Source organism: Danio rerio, chromosome 10 (assembly GCF_049306965.1).
Source record: "Danio rerio strain Tuebingen ecotype United States chromosome 10, GRCz12tu, whole genome shotgun sequence".
Lineage (NCBI taxonomy): Eukaryota > Metazoa > Chordata > Actinopteri > Cypriniformes > Danionidae > Danio > Danio rerio.
Genome location: NC_133185.1, coordinates 6325755 through 6337278, shown reverse-complemented (window position 1 = coordinate 6337278; position 11524 = coordinate 6325755). Strand labels below are relative to the sequence as shown.

At 39.6% G+C, this 11524-nt stretch overlaps 1 protein-coding gene across 1 annotated transcript; it reads left to right on the top strand.

The window, feature by feature from the left end:
- The first annotated feature begins 3523 nt into the window (after nt 1–3523).
- Nucleotides 3524–8913, top strand: LOC103908726 (uncharacterized). Its single transcript, XM_068223890.2, has 9 exons — nt 3524–3937; nt 4730–5227; nt 5895–6227; nt 6411–6508; nt 6609–6659; nt 6753–7134; nt 7218–7394; nt 7511–7640; nt 7801–8913. Exons 1-8 carry the CDS (start codon nt 3808–3810, stop codon nt 7627–7629), a joined length of 1788 nt encoding a protein of 595 aa, XP_068079991.1. The 5' UTR covers nt 3524–3807; the 3' UTR covers nt 7630–7640; nt 7801–8913.
- The last annotated feature ends 2611 nt before the right edge of the window (nt 8914–11524 follow it).

Sequence of the window (11524 nt, the reverse complement as noted above, 5' to 3'; positions counted from 1 at the left end):
TGGCCAAGTCGGCGTTTAAGTGTGGAGTTTGGATGTTCTCCCTGTGTTTGTGTGGGTTTTCCCCGGGCTCTCCGGTTTCCTCCCACACACCAAAAACATGTAACACAAGTAAATTTACAAAACTAAACTGAGATCATAGACAAGCGTTGAATCCATGATTCACACTATCTATAGCATTCATAATCTACATCTACCATCATCAAGCAGGGGAGTTTCGAAACCTACCTGAACTCAGACTTTCCTCTCAACAGGGGGGTGTCCCGGGCTCGAGGATCTTATGAGCTCAGGGCTCTCTTCCGGGACAGCATGCCAAACGCGCTTTATAATCAATCATCAGCTAAGGGCTTATAAAAGATCAGCGTATATTCCGCGTATAAAAGATACATCCTGAACTCATTAAAAACTCGAAAATAAAACAACAACAAAACAATTAACATTAATGGTAAAATTGATCCATAAATAATAAAATCAACAAGCAAATAATATAAATTAAATAAGAAAAATATTAATATAAAAAAATATAAGAAAAAGGGAAGCAACAAATACTGGGTTAATGTTAAAACCCAGACACACACTTTATTATACCCTTCAGTCTCTTTCCTTGTTCCTTAATTCAATTAGGACATAACTTTTATAAACATTCATTCATTCATTCATTTTCAGCTTAGTCCCTTTATTAATCTGGGGTCGCCACAGCGGAATGAACCGCCAACTTATCCAGCATATGTTTTACACATCTGATGCCCTTCCAGCTGCAACCCATCTCCTGGACAATTTAGCCTATCCAATTCAACTGTACTGCATGTCTTTGGACTGTGGGGGAAAGCGGAGCACCCGGAGGAAACCCACGCAAACACAGGGAGAACATGCAAACTCCCCACAGAAACGCCATACTGACCCAGCCGAGGCTCGAACCAGCAACCTTCTAGCTGTGAGGCGACAGCACTACCTACTGCACCACCCTTTTATAAACATGTCTCAGGAAAAAATATATATTACCAATGTACAAAATATGTCAGTGAAAGACATTTAAGTACTATTGCATTTCAGTAAAATGCATTTTAGACCGAAAAATGGGTCTGTAAAACCAGAAAAAAATAAGATATTTTATATAAGTAGACAACGTGTATTAATCTGTATTTGCCTATTTTCGCTAAATGTGCTATTAGATTGCCATCATCATTAGCACTTAAAAGCGATGCTAAAATGATTTTGTGTTTATCTTTTTTCCTTTTTCTTCTTAGTTTTTCTACGCCTGAAGAATAACGTTATTGTATTTCATTTTCACGGTCCATTCATTCATTTTCTTTTCGGCTTAGTCCCTTTATTAATCTGGGGTGGCCACAGCGGAATGAACTGCCAACTTATCCAGCATATGCCCTTCCAGCTGCAACCCATCTCTGGGAAACATCCATACACACTCATTCACATTCATTCATTATGGACAATTTAGCCCACCCAATTCACCTGTACCACATGTCTTTGGACTGTGGGGTAAACCGAAGCACCCGAAGGGAGAAAATGCAAATTCCACACAGAAACGCCAACTTACATAGTCGAGGCTCGAACCAGCGACCTTCTTGCTGTGAGTCATCAGCAATACCTTCTGCGCCACTGTGTGGCCCATTTTCGTGATCCAATTTCCAAAATAAATCAGGCAAATAATGGGGCCTGCAATGAAGCAGAATAAAAGCAGTTTTTAATTATTTTAAACACCATTTTAAGGGCAAAATTATTAGTCCTTTTAGACATTTTTTCCCCCGATAGTCTACAGAACAAACAATCGTTATACAATGACTTGCCTAATTACCCTAACCTGTCTTGTTAACCTAATTAACCTAGTTAAGCCTTTAAATGTCACTTTAAGCTGTATAGAAGTGTCTTGAAAAATATTTAGTAAAATATTATTTACTGTCATCGTGGCAAAGATAAAATAAATCAGCTATTAGAGATAGGTTATTAAAACTATTCGGATTAGAAATGTAAAAACTATAGACTGTAAAACGGAGAAAACAGGGAAAAAATAAAAAGGGGGGCTAATAATTCAGACTTTAACTCTATATGCTGTAAAAAAATATATATATATATATACATTGTGTCCTTGTCATGTTTACCAGCGAACAACCACCAGATGTCGCTGGTAAACACACACACACACACACACACACACACACACTTAGAACTACACTTTTCCTGGACTACAACTTCATACATGCTCTTCGCCCACACACCTGCTTTCTCATTTAGCTTGATTTACATTCACACCTGAGGACTTTCAGAGACTGATTACACACAGTATTTAAGCAGCACACACACTCATTCACATTGCCGAGTCTTGTTTATCTGTAAGGTGACATTACAACGCATTATCCTGGTCTTGTTTCTCTGTGTTTTGAACCTACTTGTTTATTTAGTTTTCCTTGTCTGCCGCCTGCCTTTCGACCTCTTGCTTGTTAACTGACTACGATTCTGGATTGTCCTCACATACCTGTTTGCTCCCGTATTGACCACTGCTTGCCTGACTGTGAATAAACCTGCACATTGGATCCTACCTTCTGTTGTTGGTGTCACTCCCCGGCGTTACAGTCCTTCTCGAGTTTTACACATTAAATTAATTTAGCAAACAGATTGAAGATTCTATAATATGATTGTAGGTTGATTTCTTTTTTTTTTATAAATCCCAAAAGCAAAAATTCTAATTCTGCAACGAAACAACACTAAATAGTAATTTATTAAATGCAGTACTTATTAATAAAATATACGTCCTGAACTGATTAAGAACTCACAAAACAACAAAACAATTACTATTAAAGCAAAAATCGATCTATAAATAAAATGGATATATGGAGTGATATACTTTTTATCCTGCAGTTTATTTCTCTAAAATGCTAGGGTGCTGAGTCTGAAGTGGTTTGAAGCTAAAAGATAAATCACACACAACAAACACTTTCACTGGTCACTTTTTTCACTCTTTCTATTGGAACTTGCTGTTTTTATTGAGCAACTCAGTAGTTTTCCATCATTATAATTGTTTTGATATAAACATACATCAAAATCTCTTTTTAATAAATATTTTTTTGTTTTATGATACTTCTATGATCTTTTCATATTTGTCAAACATCGTACAGCATTAAACAGTGACATACCAATGACAAACTAATGACAAATTAAAAACACTCACCTCCTCTTTCTTCACCCATGTGGGACATGGACAATCTTCTCCAACCTGCAATAAAAACAAATTATAATAAAAAAGCAGATAAAATATGAAAGTACATTTAAAACAAAGTAAATAAATAAAAATGTTAATAAAGGAAAAAAAAAATAAAAGGAAAAAATAAATAAAAGGAAAAAATGAAGTGACACAACAAATGTTTAATGAAATAATCAGAAAACAAGAACGGAAATAAAAACTGATTAAAGATGTGCTCTTTATAATAAGTCTTCTCTAGGAAATCCTCGAACAGCTTCAGAAATCTCAGGATTTGCACAGAAATGCTCTGCAAAAGTCGCCTCGTCTCTCAGACAACAGATTGCGATGGGTTTGGGTTGTTTTTTTTTGTGCAGACAGAACTTATATCATAACACGATCAACGAACTTCACCGATCAGAGCGCCATCTTGGATCCACCCGCGGCCTGCGCCCCCCCCCCCCCCCCCCCCTCCCCCACCACCGATGACGAATAAAAAGAACGAATTCGATTGCCGTTACGTCACTGGAAAGAATTCAGATTTTCCTCAGAGTGACAAACGAACGAGTACAGTGAACATTGATTTAACGACTTTAGCGACTTGTTTTTTATCTTAAATGGCAAATAACACGTCAGCTGCGTTTTTTAACCGAGTTAATACGATCACGACTGAGTTTGTCAACGAAAATCATCGAAGTGACACGATGGCTTCTCCTTCACCTTCTACCGTGATGAGAAGCCCAACAGGTGAGATAAGAGTTTACAAAAACTGTGTATTTCCACGTATTATTTAATAATACAGTAAATTATGAAGTTAAAAGTAAAATAATATTAATATATCGCCATGTAAGGTTATTAGTGTAGCAAATATGCAACGTCTCTTCATTGTAATGTGTTTTTTGTGTGTGTAGTTATGGTTTTGTATATTTTTGTGATAGAGCCCTGCTCTTATATGTAATGACATTCTGGTTTTTAAGTTTCTCCTTTCCACTCAACTGAAATTGTGCCTTGTTAATGTTTCTGATAAAAATCATTTAAATTTTACTTTAATTTAAATCCTTTGTGTAGACCTGCACTGTAATTTTCTTAGTTTTTGATGGTGTGGAGGAATATTTGTTATATTTTAGCAAACTGAGTGAGAATATTATATTTAAGTCTTTATTTGTTCAAGCAGGGATGAATTAATATAATTGAGGTAAAGTTGGTTTTATATTCACACATTCTGACTTTCTCCTTAATAATAATATAACAGAAAAATATTTTTGCTAAATAGTTGCTTTTAGGTTTTTTCCTGATATGGACTTATGACTTACCGACTATTTGTCAGCTTGTGTTTGTCATTTTACATCATAGAAATGATTTGCAATTCCACATAATTAATTTTAGTTTTCAAACATTTTCTATTATAGTTCTAAATTTATTGTTGTTGTTCCTTTTGTGTGATTGTCTTTTATTTGTCTAATTTACAGCACGTTGTCTGTTTTAAACATGTGATTAAAGAGTTTTCTAATATTTCCCTGTTCATTTCCTTTATTTCAGAAAACACAGAGAAAAGGAGGAAAGGGAATAAAGCCTCTGCTTTCTTTAAGAGAGCATGGAAGGCTGTGAAGCGCCCTTTCCTTTGCTGTGACCGGAACAGAGTGGTTCCCTTTGAACCACGGTCAGATGTCGACGATTTCCAGCATCTGCCTGTTCCAGGTCCCTCCAGGACCGTCGCAGCACATGCAGACCTTGAGCCGGTGTGGCAGCCAGGCCAGGTCTGTGAAGATCTTCAGCCGTTGAGTGTTCCGGGCCCCTTCAGCATTGAGCAAACAGCAGATGTGCCGAATGCAGATCCGGCCCGTCCAGAGTCCTCGACGGCCCTCACAGGTCATGTTGATACTGAGCTGGTGTGTCTGCCAGGCCAGGTCTGGGAAGATCCCCAGCCAATCAGTGTCCATGACCTCTCCAATATTAAGAACATGACGGATGCAGATTCGGCCTGTCCTGAGTCGCCTCCGTCTGTTCAAGACCCCTCTGATATTGATGGGACTGATGGTGAGTCATCCTGAATTTGGTTCATTTTATTTCTGCCGTCTGTTATTTTTATGCTTTGTTGTTTTTAGCTTATAAATCAGACAGTGTCATTTGATGTACTGTTGGTTGTGTATTAATTAATACAGTGCTGAACATATATGAGTGCACCCCCCACAAATCTCTCATTTAAATTCAGATTTTCTATAGGAGGCTTTATAATATTATATTTGTGCATGTACATTAGTTTAGTCAGAACTGAAGCCAAATATGGAGCTTATCTAACAAAATAACTAAATAATGGTTCAAAAATGAGTAGCCCAAATGTATTTGTTCAGGGAAAATATTAAATAAAATTTTCTAAATTACCAAAAGTCAAATAGAAACAAAAAATATTGACAATTTTGTTGAAATGTTGTAGTTTGTAAATTTTGCAATATTTTGCATGATATTAATTGTATTATCTTTTCATTTCTAAAGATGTTCTGTGACTAAATTATTATTTTAATAAATAAATCTGTTTGATAAATCTGTTTTGTTCAAATGCACCAATATATATGACCCAGATTCACTGAGAAATGGATAAAAACATTCCTTTTCTAAATGGGGTGTACTGCATATATGAATATGCTGAGCGCTGTAGCTGCAGCTCTGTTCATGGAGATGTTTCTGTTTGTTTTCTTCATTTTAGAAAAACCCAAGAAAGGAAGGAAAGGCAAAAGAGTCTCTGCTTTCTTCAAGAGAGTATGGAAGGCTGCAACGCGCCCTTTCCTGTGCTGTGACACGGATGTAGTCCAGCATCTTACACCACAACCTGAGCCAGAGCCAGAGCCCGAGCCTGAACCTGAGCCTGAACCTGAGCCTGAGCCTGAGCCTGAGCCTGAGCCTGAGCCTGAGCCTGAACCTGAACCTGAACCTGAACCTGAACCTGAGCCCGAGTCCGAGTCCGATTCTGAGTCCGAGTCCGAGTCCGAGTCAGAGTCAGTTCTTGAGGAGCCTAATGAGGCTTCTGGGCTGACTCTTGGTAAGTGATCATTTCCTTTTATTATTATAAATTAGTAATCAGTTTACTCCTGCAATTCTGATGGAAGTTTCTGCTTTCAGCTCATTGCATTAGATCCAGATTTAAAGGATTCGAGTCATTTATTTGATCCGTTTCATACCAGACAATGCAAGTAAATCTCCCTGCTGTTTTTCTGTGTTTCAGGATCTAGGGTGGGTCTTTTTGAAGTGAAAGACCTGATTGGAGAAGGAAGTTATGGCAAGGTGTATCTGGGATCTCACGTATTTAATGAGAGAACAAAGGTAGAGAACTATTTTTCAAATTCAGTCAACATTTTCCTCCTGATTACTCAATATAAATCATTTGTGGGCTTTAATTTCATTTGTTGTTGTTTTTCCGCAGGTTGCCCTGAAGTACATCAAGAAGCGTAAACAGGACCGCTATCTCGACGTTGTAAGTTGAACAATTTACACAAAAGTGAAAATGTTTCTGTACTTTGTGCCATTCTGCTTTGGTAATATCTTTGAAATCTGTTTTTTTTTCTAGGATGGTCATTCCAAACCTGTGCTTGCAGAAGTGGCAATCATGCTTAAGTTGATGAAGGACCCACCTTGCCCCAGCATCATCACATTACACCACTGGATTAAGAATAAGAACGACTTCGTTCTCTTTCTGGAGTACGCCGAGTCATCCCAGAACTTGGCTTATTACGTCAGAAGTACATTGGACATTGATGAAACCCACGCACGCCGGTTAATGTGTCAGTTGATCCAAGCTGTCAAGTTCTGCGCTGAGCGTGGAGTTTTCCATGGAGATATGCACTCGGGGAACATCCTGGTGACTCAACCCCGATCAGAGCTCAAACTGATTGACTTTGGTTGTGCTCGGCTAATTACCAGCGAGCCTTTCAACAGCAGTGATTATCGAGGTGAGTGGGCATTTTGTGGGAGTTTCTTTGGTCACAGTATTGTCTTATGAAATGACTGAATTCTGAAAATGTCTCTCTTACAGGAGCCTTACTTTACACACCGCCTGAGGTTCTGAGGGATCCCACATTCTTTCCTAACCCGGCGTACGTCTGGACATTAGGCCTCATCCTGTATGAAATATTGCATGGACAATTGGCCTTTTTCGACACGCATTCGATAATCGTTGGAGACCTCCAGACAGACCTCACCTTATCTTTAGGTAAGCAGACTCTTCTGAACAATCGTTTGTTTTGTAATTTGATGTAGTGAGATTTAAACACGTTCATGAATCTTGAGTATGCAGACATATTTCACACTCTCTCTGTCACTTTTCAGATTGCCTGGACCTGATTTCCCAGTGTTTGGTCCGCAATCCAGAGAAGCGACTGCAGTTACATCAGTTAGAAGAGCACCGGTGGTTCAATCCAACGAGCCCAAATCCTGTGCAGCAGTGAGACAAGAGGAGGTAGAGGAACACACCGAGCACAAAACTACATCTTCAGTCTTTCTTTGCTTCATGCTATTCCTGTTCTTTCCTCTTCTGCTCTTTATAGAGTCACAAGTGTTATTTGACAGCCCTTCATATCACTGCTTAAATAACTTTGTGTTGTTTTTCTTCATTTTAGAAAACACTAAAGAAGCGAAGAGGAGAACAGCAGCATTTCCAGAAATTTCACAAGACTGTTAAAGTTATTAATTACTCCCTCATGTCATTCCAAACCCCTCAGACCTTACTTTTCAGTGTCAGTGTGTTGATGAGAGCTCTGTCCTGCACTGTGTGTGTGTCCACTGCTGACGTTTACCTCAGATGTGCCCACGCTTTGTTTAAATGAGAGGAAGTCGCGCAGGCCTCTGGGTTAAACGTCAGCAGTGCGACACACATCCAGTGCAGTACAGGACTTCTGAAGTCATTATTTTTGTTTTAATATTTTTGTGTTTTTCTTTCTGCATTAAAGAAGTTTAATACTCCAAACCCCTGACACCTTTCCTCATCTTCAGGAAACAAATGAAAACATTTGAGATGAAATCAAATCATCAAACCATGAGAGCTCTGTCCTGCACTGTGTGTGTGTCCACTGCTGACGTTTACCTCAGATGTGCCCACGCTTTGTTTAAATGAGAGGAAGTCGCGCAGGCCTCTGGGTTAAACGTCAGCAGTGCGACACGCATACAGTGCACTGCGCTCTTCTGGACGTGCGGTTTGAGGGTCAGAGAGCTCTTAGATTTCATCTCAAATGTTTTAATTTGTGTTCTTAATATGAACTAAACATGAATTTGAACTAAGGACATGAGGTGAGTAATTAATGACAATAATGGTGATTAAATACTGCAGCTCTGCACAAGACCTTTGGCCACAGGAGAAATGGTCGTGCCCAACCGAGCCTGGTTTCTCTCGAGGTTTTTTCCTTCACTTTTGTCAATTAGTGAAGTTTTGTTCCTCGCCACTGTCGCCGCTGGCTTGCTTGGTTGGGACTTGTGGAGCTGCGCATCGATGGATTTGCTCTTCAGTGAACTGAACTTTAACTCCAGTGCTGTCACAGTTTTCTCCTCTAAAGTGTCATCAAAGATCTGCTCGACTATTTTCTCCCTCATTAATGAATCTGGTGTTTTGTCATAAGAGAGACTGATTGTTTTATAATGAAGTGTTCATGATTGTTTTGTAATGAATTGTTCTTTGAATTGTTTTGTGATGAACTGCTTTTATGTATTGTTGGCTAATAAGTCAAATAAAATCCTGTGAATCAAACTGAAGCTCTGATCATCATTTCTGTGAGTTTTCTAAATGACTCCTTACTCAATTAAAGAGAGAGTTCTCCCTCAACTATTTACTCACGCGTTTCTAAACCGATGAGGTTCTTTCCTCTGTTGAACACTGAAGAAGATACAAATCTGAAAATCTGTAACCATTGATGTCCACAGTAGGAAAACAAATACAATGGAAGTCAATAGTTACAGGTTTCCAGCATTTTTCATAACAGGGGAGCGCGGGGCACAAAGTTACCCAGGGTTAAATGTAACAAGGTATTTGCTAAGGGTTAACCATGGCATTATATTACAATATGATTTACTAATACAATAAATAGTTAACTGGGCTAATCTTTTAATAGATTTTAATTTAGGTGTGTTTAAGCAAGTTGGAGCTAAAGTCAGCAGGACAAAGGCCCTTCATGACGACTTTGGACACCCCCTGGTCTATGTGGTCCACATTTGTTTTAGGATAACTGGGCCACGTTTGCCATATCTTCTCTGGGCCACTATAGGCTCAAATCCACATTAGCCAGAGGTAACGGTGCCGAATATTCGCCAAAAGTGGCCTGCATATGTTTTAAGATGACTGGACCACAGTTGCCATATCTTCTCTGGGCCACTAGAGGCTAACAGCTGCATTAGCCAGAGTTTACTGTGCCAAATATTTTCCAAAAGTGGCCCACATTTGTTTTAGGATAACTGGGCCACGTTTGCCATATCTTCTCTGGGCCACTATAGGCTCAAATCCACATTAGCCAGAGCTAACGGTGCCGAATATTCACCAAAAGTGGCCTGCATATGTTTTAAGATGACTGGACCACAGTTGCCATATGTTCTCTGGGCCACTAGAGGCTAACGGCTGCATTAGCCAGAGTTTACTGTGCCAAATATTTTCCAAAAGTGGCCCACATTTGTTTTAGGATAACTGGGCCACGTTTGCCATATCTTCTCTGGGCCACTATAGGCTCAAATCCACATTAGCCAGAGCTAATGGTGCCGAATATTCGCCAAAAGTGGCCTGCATATGTTTTAAGATAACTAGACCACAGTTGTCATATCTTCTCTGGGCCACAAGAGGCTAACAGCTGCCTTAGCCAGAGTTTACTGCGCCGAATATTTGCCAAAAGTGGCCCACATTTGTTTTAGGATAACTGGGCCACTATAGGCTCAAATCCACATTAGCCAGAGCTAACGGTGCCGAATATTCGCCAAAAGTGGCCTGCATATGTTTTAAGATAACTAGACCACAGTTGCCATATCTTCTCTGGGCCACAAGAGGCTAAGGCTGCATTAGCCAGAGTTTACAGTGCCGAATATTTGCCAAAAGTGGCCCACATTTGTTTTAGGATAACTGGGCCACGTTTGCCATATCTTCTCTGGGCCACTAGCCAGGGCTAGCGGTGCCGAATATTCGCCAAAAGTGGCCTGCATATGTTTTAAGATAACTGGACCACAGTTGCCATATCTTCTCTGGGCCACTAGAGGCTAACAGCTGCATTAGCCAGAGTTTACTGTGCCGAATATTTGCCAAAAGTGGCCCACATATGTTTTAAAATAACTGAACCATATTTGCCATATTTTCTCTGGGCCACATTAGGCTCACAGCCGCAATAGCCAGAGCTTACGGTGGCAAGTATTGGCCAAAAGTGGCCCCCATATGTCTTAAGATAACTGGGCCACATTTGCACTTACACATGTGAGCCACTTGAGGTTTAGACCCAGATTACCCTTAAATGATTATGTCACATTTTTGCCATCTGTGGCCCACATTTGTCCTTTATCATTTGGGCCAATCTTATAATTTTCCTTATGGGCCAAATCTCTGCCTTAAATGGCCCATATATGAATTGAGTCTTTACCATTATACTGGTGGGCCAGTTCAGGCTCACATTCATTTTGTCTGGGCAAAAGGAAGGAAAGGAAAAGGAAGACCACCAGGGCTACATAACTGCCTAAAGTAGGGAATACTTGAACCACACATACACACGCACCCGCACGCACAGGCACACACACACAGGAACGCCCCCTTTCCCTCAGAGGAATGCAGCTGCTGTTATGAATGAAGATTTCGTTCTATTCATTGACGTCAACGTCAAATAGTGTGATTAGGATCATATAGATCATAACTGAATTGCCATCTTGTCAATAAACGGGCTATTCTTTATGTGACTGATGGTGACATGGAGGTCGTGATATTGAACTTTATCAGTGGAATCAATGTGTAAACATGGACTCGCTGCTGCACAGTCGCTGATGTCCTCCAGGGTTCCCATGGCGACGGGCCGCATGATAAATATGAATGAAATGAAAATATGTGTGTGAAGCGCCAAGATGGTGATTCTGTTTTAGCGAGACCGTGGCTTATTAGACCTGACGATTCATGAAATGACTACGATGACATGGTGCAGGAAACAGTACAGATTGTGAAGGAGCAAAGAAGAGCAGAATGGAGTAGTAGTACTTTAGAATAGAATGGAAAAAGAAAAGATTGGAACATGATAGAATAAAGAACTAAATAATGTAGAATATAACAAAAGGATGTAGCTAAATAGGAACTACTAAAATATTATGACAGAGATATGAGTAATATAGAATAGAGCG